This window comes from Bemisia tabaci, chromosome 5 (genome assembly GCF_918797505.1).
Source record: "Bemisia tabaci chromosome 5, PGI_BMITA_v3".
Classification (NCBI taxonomy): domain Eukaryota; kingdom Metazoa; phylum Arthropoda; class Insecta; order Hemiptera; family Aleyrodidae; genus Bemisia; species Bemisia tabaci.
This window is the reverse complement of record NC_092797.1, coordinates 5,939,660-5,960,920: the sequence shown is the minus strand read 5'-3', so window position 1 is coordinate 5,960,920 and position 21,261 is coordinate 5,939,660. Positions and strand designations below refer to the sequence as shown.

Genomic DNA, 21,261 nt, shown 5'->3' with positions numbered 1-21,261 from the left:
AATACCCCTCAGTTCGGAGGGGGGCGGTCCGGGAGTCCTCCCTCGGAAAATTTTAGAAATTTGTATTCAAATTAGACGCATTTTGAGGCTTCCGTGACGCAGATTTTTCATCAATGTCTGCAGAAAAGTTACGTTTCCTTTTTGAACTTTCAGCAAAAAAGACTTTTGAATTATAATGCATTCAAAAAGATCCTGAACATTTTTTAAATTCCAACTCTATTTAGACGCATTTTGAGGCTTTTCTGACGAAAATTTTAGGAACGAACACGGTGTTTTCATTTAAGACTATCTACATTAAAAGAGATAAATATCTTCGACGGTCTCAAACTTCTTCTTTTCCCGCACTTCTCATCTTCTGTCTCCTCTTTCCTTCTCTCTTTTCCTCCTTTTTTGCTTTGGGGGGGGGGGGGGGGGGCTTGAGCCCTCAAGCTCCCCCCCTGACTACGTACTTGGTTGCGGACCCCCATGTTTATCGATCCTTTTCCATCGGTTTAAATGACAGATCAATCGATTAGAAGGTAGGTACATAAAAACTCGAGAAATCCGTAAAAGGAGATTCCAGCGGAAAAAAGGATGAGGGCAAGGAATAATCATTTTAGATCACATCAGAAAACTTAATAGGCCCCCCTCCCCTCCCTTTTTTTCCGTAATATGGGGTAGGTTGTTACATTCTGAGGAGCGCAAAAATCGGAAAAAGAAAAAATTAAAAATTAACGCTGATATATGTGGATAAGAGGAAGAGTGTCATGCACACGTTAGAGCTGCAATTTTTTAATTGATTTTTCCTGAAAATTGAGTTGAGCTTGTGAAATGGGGGGGGAGGGGGGGAGGGGCATGACAAACTGTTTTATCTTCCTCATCTTCGTTGCGCGGGAAGTTCAAAAAAATCCATCTACGCCTTTATCATTTGTAACGAATAACTTGATTACTTCACTTACATTCATAATTCATGTTTTATGTTTCATGTTTCATGTTCCATGTTCAGTTATATATAAAAAGATCTCGTGAAAGTTATTGGTGTTTTGCGTAGAATTTTTTCCCAACGAAAAGCGCCAAAAGCAACGCCAAAAGGCTTTCATGGACTCTTCTTACTCTTACTTTCGAGACTACACCATTCAACAGTTGATTGATTTACCCACTTGTTGGCTGTTGAGCGATATCGTAGTGGTGAGTAGTGGAGTGGAGGGGCGAACAGAAAAGGACAATGCGAGTTTTGCTTCATGGGGGCTGCAGCGAAATCTGTGATAAAATAATTATAAATATTATCTTCCGTTATTTTTCCATTTCTGTGAGATGAAAATGGCGTCCCGACTTTTAACTTCTAACTTGTTTGTGTTATTAAATTTGTGCCTAATTTCCTCTTGTTATTGTCGCAATTCTCGTAAGTACAATTCTTTATTACCCAGTTACACTTCAGTGCACTCTAAGTCAGTGACTCACATATACGCAGTTTCTCGTCAAGATGCAGCGAGATCCGTCGAAAACTGCAGATGGTTTTGGCGTCCATAATTTGCCTTTGATAATTTCCAACTTCGACTATATTCGTCTGCAGTCCTTTTCTGGACCTACTCACTTTTTTCTTTGTTAACTCCCTCATGTTGCATTTCAACTCTACTGTGTTATGCTAATAACCTCAACCATCTTGAATCAAAACATCAGTAGAATAATACCTAACTTAACAAGAAGAAGCTCCAACAGAATACCAACTGAGTTTTCCTCTCTGGTCACTACGCAATGCGTACAATATACTCTCACTCCAACTCTCTGGAATGTACCCTCAAATTGTCCTATCGCAGCATCCAGACTGTTCGTAACCCCATATAAATTTTAGGTAACTTCAGCTTTGGTTGGGTACCTACTTGTCATCTTGAGAACTTTTTTATGATTCTCTTGCTTAGTCATCGCTAGTGAAATCAAATTTTGCTGGTGTCTAGTCGGTAGTCAGGAATCTGTCGAATGTTTTCCAACCTTTTGCTGTGCCTTACTTGAAAACTGATTAGTAATGATGTCCTTGCTAAAGATTATTCTCATATCATACCCACTGACCTTGACTCATACAGCAAGATTAGTGCTTTTATTGTTTTTGCATCCTCTTTTGTCAAAAAGAAATGACCTAAATTATGTGCGCCATTAAATATCTGTCTCTTTAAATGGGGAGTTGATGGGTTGTAAGTGGCACTAAGTTTTTCATGTTAGTTTCTTTGCCTTAAAATATTTAATACTGTACTTTAATTGAAATCGTAATCTTCTCTGTTCTCAGATTTATATTACGAAACAGATAGCTTGAGTTTTGAAGATTATGACTTCTCACCCATTGACCATGTTCGAGCAAAACGGAGTCCCTACAATTTATCTCAAGACTCCGCTCATATCCTGCGCAACGCCAATTCTAGTGAAGACATCTCAGGAAAACCGATGAGCAAATCGATTTCTATCACTGAGCCAATTGATTCCAATGCAAACATTAGCCCCTCTGTAGCACACTCACCAATACTCGTTTCCAGTAAGTATCCTTTGATATCATCAGACGTGAGATAGATCTAATCTGTTGGGAACATATTATTCATGATGATAAAAGAGGACCGTTGAACACCAAAGAGACCAAAAAAAATTTTTTTATCGGTCGAATTGCACAAAGATAAATTAAGAACATCACAAATGCCTTAGGTACTCCCTGCAATGTACAAATTTCGTAATCTATATTGTGCATTATCAAATTTACATTGTTCTTTAGCAATTTTTACTTGGGCGTCCAACAATGAGCTTTTCCTAGAGAGAGATGTAAGTAAGAAAACCTGAACAAGTAAACAATTTCTCAAACTGTTTTTAACAAAAATCAATGAATGATTTCAGCTAAGGGGCTGTCCATAAATTACCGTCACCCATTTTTCTCAATTTTTTGACCCCTCCCTCCCTCACTGGATCCAACTGCCATCCATTGCTAGACCGCCACCTTCCCTGAAAATTACATCATCCTTAGCGTATCCCACTTCCCCAATTTTTGGGGGAAAACGCAGAAAATCGATAAATTTTAGCAGATATACTTTGTCTGTAGTATGTAATAAAAACATGATTACTTTATTTTTGTGAGTATATTACATATATTTTGCTTCCCTTCCCCCCTTTGTTTTGGGGGAAAACGTTGAAAACTAATAAAAATCAGTAGGTACAGCCTGCAGCATTAAGAACATCAACATACCCTTAAATTTCATGCAAGTATTTTCAGCCTTTTTGTCTTCAGGAAAGCTTACGTCATCTTTGGCTTGATCCCCTACTCCCTCTTTGTCACCCACTGTCATTAATCGCTAGACCTTCGTCCTCCCTACTTGGGTGATGTAATTTTTGGATGACTCCTGATTTAGAGCATCTGTCTCATCCTCATGTTGACCTGAAAGCAAAATCAAACGCTTTACATTGATTAAAGGCATAATTGAGTCAGTAAGATTGTTAGCAGTTGGTATAATTATTGTTTTGTCAGGTTCTCTAGCAGCCCTCTCCAGGCAAAAGTGATTTCTAATGATCAAGTAAGATAAATATGTTGTAGGCACATTGTTGTGAGATTCTGAAACTAACCTTATAGTTATTCTCGTATTGCACCTGTTTTGTCTCCAGTTTCTTCGAAATCAACCATAATTTTGTCAAGAGCCATGAAAAAATCCTTGAAATATGAATAAAATTGATACAAGTTATCGTACTATATAGAAGGAGAGGTAGAATAATATGTATATTAATCATTAGCAATAGAGAAGGAGAGGTAGAATAATATATGCACTGAGAAAAGAGTATAGTTAATAATATTTAAGTGCTTGATTTGACAACATGAAGCATGGAATTTTACATTGAATATGGCCAAAACAGAAATCTGGGCTGTATGTAAATTATTTAAATGCCAAAGCTAGATTTCAAATGTTTTTTGTGCATGGTGCTTCAATCACACTGATCACTGCTTCTATAAAACCAATTACACAGAATCTCTGAGCTTCGGCTAATTTTTTATAAAATTACTAAAGTAAAAAAAATTGACTTGTTTCCCTTCTTCGTTTCCAGATCCAGGCGAGAGTGGAAAATATCCTCGAGGCAAAAATTTCACTGGTCTAACTCGAGTCTCTCCCATCAGCTCTGGTCTAAGCACTCCCCACATTCTTGGTGGCATAAGTAAGTTAATCCATGAAGCTGTGGTGAAACGTTTGTAATCAGTATAAGGACAAAGCAAAACAATGTTTACTGAGGTTGTCCCGTAGCCAACGGTGCACATGGCAAATTTTTGGCAAAGATGTATGCTCACATGGACAGTGTAACTGCAGAAATGTGTAACCCGGTTTCTGAGGTTGCAGGCTTCCTGTCATACTTTATTTCTTGAATGGAAAATACTTGATGTCATTTCTCAAACACTACCTTGATTTTTCTTATCTGTATGAAGAATATCCCTCGAAAGTGTAAAGCAATAGCGTTGTTATGTGATTCTTTCAGAGAATAGAATGAGAGAGGGACAGTTAAAAAAGGAACCTAAAAAGGAAAGTTAAATAGGGTTAAAAAAGGTTAAAAAGGGAAGGCTAAAACCCTGCAAACGAAGTAAGCAGTATCATCGTTGATGTGTTGAGTCCGGTTAAAATAGATTTTGAGATTTGAATAGGAAATTCCTTCCAGTGTCCTCGAAAGTTAGTTGTGAATGATTTAATTCATTTTTGTGTCAATAGAAGGTGCAATAGGACGCATTTATGCTAAAAGGAACTATGCCCCGTGGAAACCCTATGCACCTAGTTCCTTTCAGCACAAATATGTCCATCATAAATAAGTTCAGTGCTCGATTTGACTTGAGTAGACCTCGGGTTTTTTTTAGCATGAAGTGTGCATTGCCTAATGCAAAAAGCAGCACTTACTTTCTCACTTGTGACTGTTCGGAAATTTTCAGTGCGCTCATCGCATTCTACGTTAAACTTCGACAATGAAATATTTGGACTACTTTTTGCAATTAGGAATTACAAATTCTAGCTCAGCCTAGAAGCAATGTACTATGTATGTTTCTCCATGCACTTCAGTGTTTTTACAGAATAGTCAGAAATTTTTCTTCCTAACTGCCAAATGTAGTCCATTTATCGTTTGCTTAATTTTGTACCCTGTTTTGTAGTCTATTTGAGCTGCATTTTGCTATTCGAAACTACAATTTCTGGCTCATCTGTAAAAATATATGTTTAATTAAAACATATGTTTAATGGATTGCAAAATGCAATCCATTTGTTTTCCCTCATTTAAATTTAAGTATTTGATTGTTCTTTTATTCAACAGAATGTTTCGAATAACCAGTGATTAAAAGTAAGACTGTACAAGTTTAAAAACTTTGGCTTAGACAGTCAAGCAAAGTTCAAGGAAAAGAAAGCTCTGCTTTTTTTTCCATAATCTGTATCAGATGTAAAAGTAATTCCATCTAAGTGAAACCTTCTTTGACAAACTTACCATTTACTTAATGAACTTTCCTTTTCTTCAGGTTCAACCTCTGAAATACCAGCTCTTGCCGATGAGCAAACTCTCGTTCCATCTTACCCTGACCCAATCAATAATCAAACCCTGAGTGAGCATGACATCAGCTCCAGCACCAATGTAAGTAATTTATCACGATTTTTGTCTTTTATTTATATCAAATGCATCGCATCACCGTGTCTTAGGTACTATAGTAAGAGAAAGTCTTTTTGATGTATTTCTCAACACTGATGGCAATAGACTCAGAAAAATTTGATGCAATTGCAGATATGAATGTACCTAAATGGACATATCTTCTGAAGTAGTCATATCGGAAGTAAAGGGAATTAAAAAAAAAAAAAAAAAAGATGAGAAAATGAGTGCTTAGCTGGTATATGGAATTGAAACTTTAATGCAACAATACAGGATTGGCGATTTTTTTTTATGTGTTTCACTGTGTACGTACTGTAAGTAATATTCAGAATTTAAAGGTAGACAAAAGGCTAACTTTTTCCCATCATTCAAAAAGCAGCCTTCTCCTAAATTAAATTGTTCATCTTTCACCTTGAATACATTTGACACCTTTCATCCTTCTTCCCATTTTTACTGGGTTTCCCCTCTCATACAACTACGTTGCGAGGTTGGAAAGTTTTTGTACCTTTGATAAATGCATGCAAGATGATATTTTAATGTGAAAATTAACAGAAATGTTTATTGGTCAGGAACGGACACTTTTTTAATTAAAGCTATGAATTTTAACTTTTCCTGTCTCTTGATGCTTGCAGGACACACAATCGTATTACACTCACACCATTTATAATGATCCAAAAATAGAAAATGAATATTGGGTGGACATGGACTCTCACAAAGATATGAAAATCAATGAATTGCTTTCTAAGTCACACAGAAGAGCAGCTGTAAGTACATAGGTTTTTTTAAGTCGTTTGTATTTTAAAATACACTCAACCACTAAAGCACCTCACAAACAGTAACATCTATTTAGCATAATGTTGTAAATATTTGAAGACTGAAGTTCTTAGAGTTGCTGACAAAAATGTTTAAGCCGATAAGAGAAAATGGCCCTGTAAGAGAGAGTGGCCATGTGTATCAAGGTGGAGAAATGGTGCTGGGTCCACACGATTTCGCGAGGAAAACGAAGCCGAGAAATTCCCAAAATTATAATTAGAGTCAAAAATAAATTTCCTAAACTCTAATGAGTACCAGTACAAAATTGAGGGGGGAGAGTGTTCAGCTCAGGCAGTTTGCATCGGAATATTAAGTTGGAGTCGAGGGATCTACACCCATTTGAGTTTTTTAGACCTCATCAGCCGATCACACTCATCAGTGAACCCCTTGTGTATCTTTATATAACTATAAAATGAATAAATGAAAATGGGCTTGTTGCAGACCAGAAAACAAATATTTACCTAGAGGTAGCGTGCAAGAGTTTACATTAGTTTTTATTCAGATTTATACTGATCTACAAATTGATGAATGTAACCATTTTTCAAAATGCATCATAGTTCATATGTACTTGAAATCATTTTATGCCTCTGCAAGCTTCCCTGCCATGAAATATAGACATTTTTAGTCAGGCTTATCTACATTAGAGCCTCTTTTCTAACTTTTCTTTTAAAATCTCAAGATTTCTAACAAGGGGAACTTCCTAAGCTGCTGCCTCCGATTGGACTGAAAAAATGTATTTATTTTTCTTTGGCACTGAGATGTAAGCTCTTTGAGGTAGAGCTATTGTGCAAGTCAGGCTTTAACAAATAATTGATAAAAATGTATAGAGAGGAATTTTTTTTAAAAATATAGAAGGTACACAGAAATTCATCAATGTTGTTATAGGCATTATCTAACATCAGCCTTTTTATTTGATTGAGGAAAGCTTGAAAATCATTGGATCAGAGGGAGTTCTCAATGACTAAAAGGAATGCGTAAATTCGTATGAACTCTTTGGATGGATTCATGAAGACCATGTTTTTTTTTCGTTTTTCCCAATGCACCCTGGAAATGCCCTCGAAAAATTCTGAAAAGTCCGGGTTTGAGCATGGGTAAGACATTCAGTGTGGGAGAGCTGGGCAAGGCGAAGGAGTACTTCCTTATCCTTACTCAGCCCTCCCAACGCATACTGGGTGTCTGGTGCGCACTGTCAGTGCTTGCTCAAAACTGGACTTTTTGGAATTTTTAAGAGTGTTAGGGCACATTGGAAAAAACAAAGAAACATGGTCCTAATGAATTCATCCAAAGCGTTTGTACAAATGGGCCTGTTGCAAACTTTTGCTAGAGCAAAACTAAGAGTCGTTTCTCATAGACAATGCCTTAAAAATCACAATGAGCGCATCAGCCAAGTCTGAAATGCACTCATAACTTCATAATCTGTGCAAGAAATTTGCGTTTTTTTGAGCTTCCCACTTCAAAAACGACTCTAAGGTACAGGTGAACATTTTGCTAGAGGAGTTGTTCCATCCTATGCAATATTCATCATGGCTGACGCCAATCCACCAAAACACTTGTAATGGGACGAGATAACACCTGACTAGGGTAAGATCAGATAACAATCGGCGTGTTTACGTTCATATTTTCCTTGCCTGCCTTGATTGATCTTGAACTCTCCTCGAATTACGTGCGGAACTGCGGATTGGCATCGGCCATGATGAAAATTGCCGACGATAGAACGACTCCTCTTTCCTCTAACAGAATGTTCACCTGTGTCGTAGTATCGTTTTTGATCGGGAAGCTCAAAAAAGCGCAAATTTCTTACGCAGATTGTGAAGTTATGAGTGCATTTCAGACTTTGCCGATGCGCTCATCAAGTTTTTTGAGACATTATCTATCTAGCAAAAGTTTGCAACAGACTCATTCTTTCAGCCTGATCAGAGGCGGCAGCTTTGGAAGTTCCCTTTGTACATAGGCTGTCCCAAAACAACTGACAGTGAGGCTGCCATTCGGGAACTTCAATAGATATCGACATGCGGTTTGCAGGAGGTGATAGCTCATACTCTTAGCTCTTAAACGAGCCTAAGTTGAGCTAGTTTGGTTGAAAACTCAACGAGTTACATCAATTTTCCCGAGACTGATAAAAAATACCCCTACAGGATTCTTCGGTAATTTTTCATTCCGTTAACTTTGCCTCCGCAAGCTGTGCAATTGGTTCAGACGTTATGAATTAAGTATCCACTTGTCTGGATGAAAGTTTGAACTTGTCAGCAAGTGTTTCCATCACAGTCAAGCGGTTTCTTTCTGTTTACAAAGTCAGTTTAATGAAATCGTCTGGCCTGATAACGCGTGTTTTTGTGTTTCGTCATGAGTTCACCCGCGGAGTTAAAGAAAGAAACTTCTCGACTGTGATGGAAACACTTGCTGATAAGTTCAAACTTTCATCCAGACAAGTAGAAACTTGATTTATAACGTCTGAACCAATTGCACAGCTTGCGGAGGCAAAGTTAACGGAATAAAAAATCACCGAAGAATCCTGTAGGGGTATTTTTTACCCGTCTCGGGAAAATTGATGTAACTCGTTGAGCTTTTAACCAAACTAGCTCAACTAAGGTTCGTTTAAGAGCTAAGAGTATGAACTATCACCTCCCGCAAACCGCATGTCGATATCTATTGAAGTTCCCAAATGGCAGCCTTACTGTCAGTTGTTTTGGGACAGCCTATGTATGTAGGAAAGGCTCCTCAGATTAAACTAAGAAAGAAGAGGAACTCAAAGCCCTTGTCTCTGCTTGAAGTTGTTCTTCTCTGCATTCCAACTGCTTAGTCATCACATTGTGCTTTCTATTTTATAGACCCTGAGATTATCATTCCCGTTTCCGTTCTATGGCCACATGATCCGCAACGTCACAATTGCCACCGGAGGATTTCTGTATACCGGAGACTATGTTCATTCTTGGTTAGCCGCAACACAGTATATTGCACCTTTGATGGCCAACTTTGACACCAGGCTTCAGAATGATTCTTTTGTTAAATACGCTGATAATGGTAAGCTGAATTTAGTAGATATTATTCTGGCCTTTCAAAAATATTCATTATCTATTGAATATTAAAATATCTCGCTTCTGGATCTATCAGGAAAGAATTATATGGCCATAGAAGTCATGTGAGTGTAACGGCACTATGCTTCTGACAGTTAGTGCGAATAGTTCTCAACTGTACAACGGGCTTGTCTAATCTAAATTGTGGTTTCTGATGGGGTTTTTTTTTTGGGGGGGAGGTTGTGATTTTTATCCCCTCCAATTTATACCCTTTGACAATTTGTGCAATGATCTGAGTGAATATTGCAAATCAACTGAAAAAATTTGACAAAATTTTAATCGCTATATCTTATTAGTCTTCTTGTGGAAACCCAGTATTCCAAATAATTTTGGATGCCTAGAACTAATTACAATCCTGGCCCCCATGACGGTTCAAACCAAGAATTTTGAAAAATAGTGGCGGCTGAAGCTAACGGTGTAATTGTTTGGTCCAAACATTGATTTGAGTACTATTACTGAGTTCAAAGAGATTAAACTGGGTAGATTTATTAGTGTATGAAGTCATCACTAATTTGGGTTAATCTTTTTTGTAAATAATCCTAACGATCATCTTCTTTGATTTTTAGGAACTGCCCTCACAGTTCTGTGGGAAAACGTGCGCCTTCAAGATAGTCCAAAATCTGGGGAGTTTTCTTTTGAAGTTACCCTTGTGAATAACGGTGACATTATTTTTGTCTACAAGAAAGTTCCTTTTTCAATTAACTCCATAAAAGATGAGCATCACCCAGTGAAAGTGGGTCTATCAGATGCCTACATCATGGATCGTCATGTTTTCCGTAAGTATTGTGCAATCTTTTTTTTCACCTTCTTTTAGAATAGATGAATGCTTGCATTGAATGTTCAAATGTAGAAAAAGTGTAGGCAAGTGAGGTTGGTCGCATGTTCCATGAAAAAGGTGGATCATAAGTAAAAATCTGAGATCCACTCTGAATAATGTGTTGAAGAATCATTTTCAAGAAGTATTGTAGTCTTAAGACAGTATTTTGGAATTTTTTATCCAATGTGCGTTAAAAATTAGCATAAAGCTGAAGTTTGTGTATTGTAATCTTAGTTCATGGAAAGATTAATTCCTGAAGAAAAAATATTTTGTTTGTCTCTGGCAGTCATTTTCAGTGGAATCATTGACAAAAATTTTTCATTTTCAAATCAGCACATGCAAATTGTCAATGTCTTAAAGTCAGAAAATGTTTTGCTACAGTGTCCGTAGACATTCAGTAATAATTACGTAACTTTAGCCTCTTACTTACTGTAGCAGAAAGGAGACCCATGGAGAAAGCAACTAAATCATTTCTTTGTTTGACTATTTTGGAAGAATGAATCAGGTTTACTTTGATCTCTTTATCTTAAAATTTTGTCACTTAAACAGCATGAGTACATACGGAAAAAATTATTTCACATATTTCACACTTTTTTTCTATTACATAATTCCCTTCAGTTTTTCTTATGTTTAATTATCTATCTAATGCACCTCGTAGAGAACATTTTAAATGTAATAGATCCTTACGCCTCTAATGTTTTTATTTCATTTGTAGTCGTTCGTCGTAAAACCATCTATGAATACCATCGAATTGGAATAGAGAAGGATCGGATTACCAACGGAACGGTAATAATCCTGAAATCCCTTCCAAGTTGCTTGAACTTCAAGAGCTGTGATTCTTGCTTGGCTCCAAACAATAACCACTTAAAGGTAAATACCTATCTGATAAGTTACTGTGTTAAAATAATCGTTTACTTTGCAATTCGTTTCCCTTTGATTTTTTCACCCTTTATTTTAAATTAGTTTGACTATAGACTAAGTTTTAAAAATTTCATCTTGTTCTAATAGAAGTGCATTCAAGGTATGTGTAGCCTTCAAAAGCTCTTAAGCATTATTACTTTATTCCATTGCATCAACTCATAATTCGTGTTTCTTGAAAACTTTTTTTTTTGTTACCCAGACTTTGAATGTCCATGAAAAATTTTGCTCACAATATTTTTGTATTGAGAGTCATAAGAAGCTTAAATACTTGAAAAACTTGGCAAGTCCTCTTAAATTTACCCTTTTTTTTCTTTCTTCTTTCTTTGTTGTATGTATTGCAAAAGAGTTCCTGAGAAAAATTTTGTTGCTGAGTCCTTAAATAATCAAGAAAAAAACCATAAATTCTTATGTATTCTAAGTTAAAAGAAACTTAGATATTTGAGATACCTTGGCACATTGCCAATTCAAAATTTACATTTCGTCAAGTTTTGTTTTATTTTCATTGTATACAACGTAAAATTTTGATCATGGAACTTGTATCTACTATATGACTACTTGACTGATGAACTTGATGGAGTTGTTCTAATTTGTCAATAACTGATTTTGCAGTGTAACTGGTGTGAGAGCACAGGACTCTGTTCGACAGGAGTTGATAGACATCGGCAACAGTGGTTGCACAAAGAATGCGACAAAACAAGTGTTGAGCGGCGAAACGAATGCCCTGCTATCTCTCACAACTCGCATATGTCCGAATCTGTGGCCCGGGATTCAATGGGTGCTCCGCCAAAGAAAGGTACTCTTCTAATCATACAGCTATCATCTCTCATACTGATTTTTCTCATGTCTGAGGTGAAAAGAAGCTTAGAAGGAAGTATAAGAATGTCGGAAAAAAAACCATTGGCATTCTCCCTCAAAATATTTTTATTGGATGACTTCAACTTAATTCCTTTTTCCCGGTAGTTGCTCTTGTTGTCCAAAAGTTAAAAAACCTGTTAAATGCACCGAAAAAATATTTGAATATTACCATTTTTGATTATCTCATATCAGACTAAGTTCTTGGCAGGTTTTATGTTTTATGATATCTTTTTGTTCCTGTAAAGAATGATAAAAGAAAAAAGTAAGAAAGATTTGTTATATTTTTAGTCTATTAAAAATCCCCTAAGCTTTAGTTAGAGAGATATATTCAACGGGGAGGATGGTTCAGAGGAAGAACTATCATACACCAGAAAAGTCTAAAAATTTATCAAGGATGCTTTGTTTAAAAATAATCAATATAACCTCCCTGAACTTTCTCTCTTAGTTATCATAACTCCTAGAATAGATAAATTCTGTATGTGTTTTTGTTTCAATTTTCAGCTGAACGCAGCATGATGGGTGTCATGGGAGTTTTCATGTTGACAGTTCTCATCTCTGGTGCTATTATGTGGGTGTTGTATGCTTACCGATATCCACATTCAATGTCCGGGCAAATTTTGATCAGGGTGAGCTATTTTTTACTTTTACTTTTTTTTATACAAGCAGAATGCAAGAAAATGTTTACTATACCCTTAAAGCCATTTACAAAACTTTTGATCAGCCCTTCATGCCATTCTATCAATTGACCAATGGCACATTAAAAGCTGCAGACGTTTTCTACAGTTTTTCAAAAAGTCTTACAATATCTTTTGTCCTCCAGGCAATTACTTGAAAAATGATCCACAGCTAGAAAGTATGTCTTGAGAAAGAAAAAAAAACACATTTAAATTTCATATTTCTGTGAAAGTTATATAAGAAATAAGAAATCTATGTATGATGCTTTTGGGTAGTTTGTTTTATTCCTTAGAAGGCTGTTATGTCGACTTCGCGATATTTGTTCTTCACCAGAATATTTGAGATTTTAAGAAGATTTTCACAGGCCGCTCTTCTATAAAACACCTGTAGAGGCCCTGAAATTGAAGAAAAAAATCACTTAAATACCACATCATGCATGCAAAACGGTCAGAAATCAATGATGATTTGTTAAAATGGCTTTAAGGGGCCTCAGAAACCCACAGTAGCGATTCTAGCAAGTTAGCAACACTGTCATAGTCCATTTAAATCCATTGAATACATATATGACGATTCTAGGTAAAACAGGTTGCATAGGATTGATTGTTAAACACATATTTAAGTGGAGGAAAAACAGTGTTGCCATCCTGAAAGAATTGCTACCAGAAACTCCCACTCTGTGGAACTTGGCTCACGAGAAATCTTTGTCGTTATTGAATTTTAACAGATTTCTGCAGCTACCGTATGCTTGAATTATATACAGTGTGTTTGGCATTTTTAAACTTTATGAAGGGTCCTGGAAAAAACAATACCTCAACTCAATGGTCTCCTTTAATAGCTCAGGACTTCAGATGTCATCATAATATCGTTAGGGAGGAATCCAAAACGCTGACTTGGGCCAAAAATACCTATGTATGCGTACCAGTTGTTTCCCCAGCACATGCCTCAATTATGGAACTGAAACTTTCAACTTTTTCCAATCTGACTGTGCGATTGAAGTACCATATTTGTAGAGAATGTCCTAAAATGCGAAGTGACCATCAACATCTTTCAAAGCTGAAAGTAACCAAGTTTTTCCTGCCTTTCTGAAAAGGATTGACCTACCAGCATTTCCTACGTACACAGTTTAAGATTTTCACAAAATATGTCTGTGGCTGTCCACAGGAAGAAGGGACTCAAGTCCTTTGAAGGTAAACTCTCAGTAGAACGTAAGTTTTTGATATTGAAACATGTTTGGCTGAACAGCGTTATAAATTGAAAGTATCGGGATAAAAGCCAATAGGCTGTGATAATACATGATTTATAAATTTATTACTTACATTGGGCTAAAACAAATGCCGAGGCTTTTTGGTTACACAGTACCATCGTCAAGGCATATAGGAAAATACAACAATATGAAATTTATAAATTATGTATTACCACAGTGTATTGGCTCTCATCCCAATACTCGTAATTTTTTGAGTCTAGTGGAAAACTCGAATTTTGAGATTTCTCTGGAAATATCAAACCCCAAAATTTCAACCACTATAAATCTAGTTTAGTTTCATATTTCCGCCTGAAATTGCTTGCAAAATTTCCGTCATCAATGTAACCAAAGTTAGAGTTTTTGTAGAATAACATCCCTCTTCCTGTGAGTGGTCTAGTAATTGCAACCTCTGGAATTGTTTTATAGTCGAGCGGCAAAGCCGTATTAACTCTAGGTTTCGCTAGAGGTGCCCCAAAAGTGTCCGTCCTTTCAGGCTATGTCCATTAAGAGAATTTTACAGGAACCAAGTTACACTTTAAGTACTGACATTGGTGCTTTTTGGCCCAATTTTCCTTCTTTTTTCTCCCCATTTTGAAATTTTATTTGTTCACCCTTGATCTTAAATTCAAACTATTACTCTTCCTTTTAATTTATTCCTTTTTCCCTTCCATGTAGTACCGACCGAGCACTTGGGGCTGGAGACGAGAAGCTGGATACACAGCCGCAACAATCCACATGTGATTTTCTTCCTGTAAGTATTATTTTTTTCTGCGGACCTCAGCTTTCAACTAATTTTTTTTTTCAGTCGCTAATGAGTCAGTTCAGTCATTTTTTTAAATTGTGTCATTCGAAAGTAGTAAGTGACCGAAGCATACAGTTTTTTTCCTAATTTTTTTTTGATGACTGCAAACGGAAGAAAAGTTTATTTGAAAATGCCAAAAATTAGGGTGGCCTAAAATGGCGTTTGAACCGCGCACTCGTAGGTTCCGAATGTACACATCACGATCAATATGGCGGCGGAATGCGTAGTGGAAGAATACACTGCGGCGTCATGTTGGCGATAGTTTTTGTTGGTCAATTGGAGGTTATGTAGGTTACTTTGTTTGAGATTCATATCCACTGTTCTTAAGGTTTATCTACAGCTCCATGAAGTAAGAAATTTCTCTGTGCAGGGGGCCACCGCCGTGTTTTGATTTTTTGGTCCACACTATTGTATTTGGTCCACATCTGATCGCGATGTAAAATCTCCACTCATTCTTTATATTTTTTTAAAAAAAGTAAAGATAGATCTTTCCGGCACTTTGCTTCAGCAAGCTATTTCATTCACTCAAAAATTTTCCCAGAAAATTTCAAGGTTATGTAAGTTAATTTTCAAAAGAATAAAATAAAACATCTTTATCTTTAAAGATTTTGTAATGTTGTAATGGAGATATGTACTTTTTGACTTTAAACATTGATATATTTTTACTGCTTTCGTCAATGCCGGAAATGAATGTTTCTGTCTCAATATTTTACAGGTTAAACTTTCACGAACTTTGCAGTTCTCTGCTCTCATCTGCTTTTTTCAACATTGGAACCAACATGTACAAATCAAGTGGCCTTCAGTAACTTGTATGATACTGCTCAAGTTGATATTTTGCAAAAAAAAGACGTGTTAATAGTTTCTATACATATTTTACTTTATTTGTACTTTCTTGTAATCTATTATAAATATTGTTAAAATGAATGAGTTTCTGGTGCAGGGAGTTGTCAATGTCAAGTGTTAGACAGTGTCTTATTTTTACTCTTTTTATCATTGAATTTATTTTAGTGAAATAGGTGCTTTTTTATTTTACTTAACTTAGAGGACATGCAACTCCTCTCTCTTCCCAGGAAAGCCAGAAACTCGTTTATTTGTTTGTTTGTTTTAATAATCGTAGATGAAGCAATCATTTCAGCAAATATTGAAACTTCTGGAAGGCAGAGTGTGCTGGTCAACCTATCTGGTTTTCAAAAGCAACACTTTACACATCATTATGACAGTTTTTTTGGAGACAAAGGTTACCAATCCAGCTAAAAATGGCTTGATTGCTGAACTGAATAGGAAAAAAGCATCTGATGAAAAAAAAACAAAAAGTGACAAACCCTATTTTCAAATAAAATGTTAAAGAATATCATTACTTGATGATTTCTTCTCTTCTTACAATCTTTCTCGTTGCATGAAGAATATTTTACGAGAATCTCAAATGGAGAAGTTTGACTGTAGAACTCCAGAAAGGGCATCTCAAATTGCCGTAGTGCAGACTTCTTGTCATGATTTATTTTCTACATAGAAGATCTTTCAACCCCATTTCATGAAAATTTCCATGATTTTTCTTCTCTGTCTGGGGAATATTCTAATACATTTTCAAACCATGAAATTGGTTTGGTCTTCTTTAAAAAATAAAATAGACTGAAACACCAGAGATTTGGAAACCCTGCAATCAAGATATGCGTTTTTGCAGTTCCACTGTCAAGTTTGTTTATTTCCTTTATAAAGATACCTCAGGGGCAGCAATTTCAAACTGTATTTTTTAAGAGTTTAATGGTGACGCTGTTTGCATACTGCTATATCAAAGAAAATTGACTGTCTGAATGTTGCCTGTGTATAGTTTTGTTGAAATGGTTGCTGTTTTTGAACAATTCACGTAGAGGAAAGTTGTAACAAAACTGAAATAATCTTCTGGTTTTTTTTCCTACATGCATAATCACTGTATATATTTCTTGTATATTAATGCATGCTGTTTACCCATCTGGATTTCAAATTGTAAGTAGTGTGTTAGTTACTATCTCTCAGTATTAATTTTTGTATCAGCTTACTCACTCATATGGCCCAACTGAGTTCCATTTAGTATTTCTAATAATCAAGGTCTCAATTCTGTTAAGCCCAATTGACGCAGTTAAAACTTGTATCTAGGAAAGCAAAAAATTTGATGCTGTTTATATTGCTGTGCGGCATCGTCAGTTATTTTATGGCAGCTTTCAGTCTGTGCAGGTGGAGTTGTGGCTAATTTTTGGTGGGAGGTTTTACGACGGCTTTTTCCGTATTGGCAGTGCCAAATTGCATGAAAAGTTGAATGGTTAATTGCACCCAAGGCTAGGCGTCATATTCTAGTTACTATCTTCGTTCTTTACTTGTTTTCTTAAAAGACTCTGGTGTAAATTTACATAGCCTCTCTACAGTATAGCATAATTTTAAAGATTTTTCAGTACATATATTTTATCATGATTAAGTAATGTTGACTCATTTTCGCTTCATCTGCCACTAATTTTTTCCAGATTTTGATGGAAATCTTTCCTGTAAATGACTCTCAGCTCTGGGATATTTCTTCCTTACCTTTATCTTTTGACTCATTATACCAACAACAATTGTTTTGATGTTGTGGCCTGCCTTTTATTAAGCATCTTCAAATTGTGTTTATTGCAGTACTAAACATAGTGGCTGTTTTACACAAAATTCGACGGAGTTTGTCTTCTGTTGGAAACTTCAGTTTCTGTAGTGACCCTTAAATTTGTTTTATTGTTGTAATCAAGTGCCTTAATGAACTGCTAACTATGTGTTGGTGAGTTTGGAATCTACCAAGGGTATAAATCATATTGTGTAGTACTAAAGACTTAAAACAAACAACAATAAAATGATTAAACTTTTGTCTGTCATTCTAAAGGAAAAATGGAAAAAAAATATATTATTTCTTTTGACCGGGATAAAACTTCAAAATAGGTTTTCAGAATATTTAAGTTTGATTCACTGTCAATAAATTTACACTTGTCAGGAAGCTGATAAGTACTTTTGTAATATGAATAGAAACTTCTGAGTGCACCAAGCACAGGAATATCAACGACCTCTAAGTTTGCATGTATTGAAAGAACTAACTCTAAAAAAGCATTGCTGTCGAAATAAACGTATCTAAATGGGAGGCTTTGTCGAATGACGTGGCGTATAGAGACATCCTTGCACTCAAAAATGTATTGCTTTTCTTTTCTCTACTTCTCAAAATAATGTGAAAAATTCTCTGAAATCAGCTTATCAAGCATTCTCCTCTGAAAGAAGGAAAACGTCTGTTGCGAATTCTTTCTTCTTATTTTGTTTTGGATCTCTTATCATCAATAATTATCTAAAGGTTTCAGTATTATTCGACAATGGGCCACCAGACAAGGTATGAATTAAAGCACTACGTGACTTGTTCCCTCCACAAAATTTCACGAGGAAAACGAATCGCACAACAGGAGGTCTGGACATCAACTCCTAAACAAGCTTTGTATGTTCACAATTACCAGTAGGTAAATGGCAAGATGCAAACTCAGACTCCGTTTGATCTGTGTCAAAAATGCTTGTTAGTGTCTTGTTCAGAAATTGGTCTCTGAACATTCCGTTATGTGGAACGTTTTCTACGTAAGATTTTGAAGAGGAAGCATGTGCGTTTTCTTTTAAGTTGGATCTTGTCCAGTCTTCCATTTTCTAGGACACTTTTATTCCAGTGTGAAAGTTCTATTAGTTTTACTTGTTTTTCCATAATTTTATCAACATCTATGAGTCAAAATTGAACTTACAACTCGTCATTTGCTAAAATGACATCAAAATATATTAACGGTTCATTAATATTAGAATCCTGAAAACTTTGAAGACCCATTTTGTACGTTCCTCCCACTAAGTCCTGAGGAATGACCGACAGAAAGTTAATTTGCAATATTTGTTTGTTCGTTGTTTTTCTCACCATTTTTTTGTGAGTTGTGTTTGCAAAAGACAATAATCAGAAAAGCCTTAATTTTTTTATTTACCTACTTTAACCTACCATGTACTTGAAAACAGGCTGCAATAGAATAGTGTTTTTTATTCAAATCCTTTCTTCAAATTGTTACTTTTAATATCTCCTCGATTATTTTAAGTTGGAAGTTTTAAACTTCATAATTTTGGGAGGGTAACACGAGGGGTAAAGTAGACATCTAGGACCTTCATTATGTGTGTTTATGCTTCGATAGCAGGGATTAAAATCTAGTTAAGGCACCTACTGTTTCCAGCCCACCAGTAGCTCCAATTAAAGGCTTGCTCGGTGTTCAGCAGCTCGCTTATGGGTTAGGACTGTGGCTTCAAACCCCTGAACTCCCCCCCCCCCCCCCCTTTGAAGCAACATTTCCATATCCGCAGACAGATCCCTTGTGCCAATATTATATTTCGAAAAAATTCTCATACAGGTTTTATCAATTCACTCTACGCACTGGTATCGTTTCGGAATCTCTTCCATTAGTTTAAATGTACAACACCAAATCATTGGGAAACTTTTTGTGCTTACACATTCTTTGAAACTTTGTTAAAAATTTACTCTTCTTTTGTTGTTTTTAATGAGCGTGAATTTAATCCCAGCTGAGCTTCAGATAAAGTATTTAAATCAATGTTTTACTCCTAGCACATTAGTAACCTTTCAAAAATTGTTTTCACACATCATATCTTTATATTTGTTTTATTACGCATTGTGTACAAATAAATTTTCTCTGTGATCATTTTTAATTTCGTTTCAACCATTGATTAAAATCTCACTTTTACCCTCAAGCGTTTCATAATATTACCAATGAACTGAAGCATTTACTTTGCTCTAGTTACTGTGATCGCTGAAGGTCAGGATAGTGCGTATCAGGCTACCACCATGAAGCTTGGTGAAAATGTCATTTTAAATCCATAGAACAAATATCAATCGAGCATTGTCCTGAAAGGAATTCCAGTTAATTTTCAATGATTGTTGAGAGGAGAGAGCCACACTAAAAAGGGTTTGCACACCTCGGAGCTAACATCATGTACCCAATACTTCCGCGGTAGTCTCATACAGATGTAGCGCTCAGCAGGACAAACTGCGTCCTTTAAAAGCACGACAACACTCGCAAGTCTGTTATAATCAACATGCCGTAAAAACGCGTAGTCTCAACGGTCCCTAGAACACGAACACCAATAGCACGAATTATACACCTAACTTTATGCTTTCAGTCATGTCGTCAATCGTATGACGATCTTCCGCGTAATGTGAGGTATTTCGTGAGGTCTTGGTCAACGAGTGTTGGTATCATCGTTTCTAAGCCAGCTAATGATTTGCATCTGATATTATAGTAGATAGTAGTAAAACTCCAAACGTAAGATACGTTTAGGGTCGTTAGAACTCGCATTTGCGCTACCCAGTCTTAAGTGCAAACCACGCTGCATGACTTACTAGAAGTCCTTTAGATCTACGAGAGGCTATAATATGCTTATGCAATTACAAACACTGTTCTGATATTTTAAACTTGCCCGCACAGAGACTTTCGAACATTATTTATGAGTCAATGGACAGCGTCTTAAGGTGGAGTTCGTTCCTCAGAGACTGGCACCCATGAGGTCTCTTCGTTGTAGGCAGATATCAATATCTTAGACTCTTGCACCTCTAACTGCAAATAACATTCGCCAATATGATAGTGGACTTTTTACTCCCGGCAACTCTTCGAAATGGCATAGTCACTCAATGCTCATATATTTAGATATATTTGGTCAGGTGGGCATGTCTGTTGGTGGCCACTCTAATTGTGCAACTAGTAAGCCGCTAACCAGTACGCATATCCCCCTGGTATCAACATCTTTGCAAAAAACCTTTGTACTCAAAGATCCTTTCGTCCTCTAGAGCTAGTCTGTCACGTTCATGATGGCTTTATTTGAGCGTAGCCTGTGCTAATTATCATCTAAGACTGCGTATAAACTCGAGTACTGACCTTAACACTCAACATAACTCATTATCTATATACTTAATGTATAACAGCCAATCTTATCTAACTAGTATTATTTCATGTAGCACGTTGCATCAAAAGTATTGAAAAACGTTTTAAATCGCACTAGAAGCTACTGTAAATAGTTAGACACCATAGTTGCAATCGAGCAGTCATACGAATTCTTGCGTGAGATATTTGCAAGTAACTGTATGGTTGCAAGATAGACATGATCACAGATATAAATCGCCATCAGTTCTGCTTATTCTTCTAAATCTTCTGAGACAACATTTGAGAGGAGTACTTACCTGAGTGAAATCGTTCAACCATTTAGTACAGACAATTTGTATAAGCAATCGCACTATAAAGTTCAGCGATAATCCAAGCATGACATCACAATGGTAAAACGTATATAACTGTTCAGCTGACATCGAGGCATTTTCCATAGCATATGCTTCGTAAGGTACATTAGTCAACAAGCTCAATTAGAGACCAGCTGTCATAGGAACGAA

The 21,261-nt window shown here is 36.2% G+C and overlaps 1 protein-coding gene across 1 annotated transcript; it reads left to right on the top strand.

Annotated features, from left to right (window-relative positions):
- Nucleotides 1-1,177: 1,177 nt before the first annotated feature.
- On the top strand, nucleotides 1,178-19,532 carry l(1)G0289 (plexin domain containing lethal (1) G0289). The gene is made up of 12 exons (XM_019048312.2): nucleotides 1,178-1,381; nucleotides 2,261-2,503; nucleotides 4,048-4,155; nucleotides 5,486-5,598; nucleotides 6,243-6,374; nucleotides 9,252-9,444; nucleotides 10,064-10,273; nucleotides 11,030-11,184; nucleotides 11,845-12,028; nucleotides 12,592-12,716; nucleotides 14,684-14,759; nucleotides 15,526-19,532. Exons 1-11 carry the CDS (start codon nucleotides 1,294-1,296, stop codon nucleotides 14,747-14,749), a joined length of 1,617 nt encoding a protein of 538 aa, XP_018903857.2. The 5' UTR covers nucleotides 1,178-1,293; the 3' UTR covers nucleotides 14,750-14,759; nucleotides 15,526-19,532.
- The last annotated feature ends 1,729 nt before the right edge of the window (nucleotides 19,533-21,261 follow it).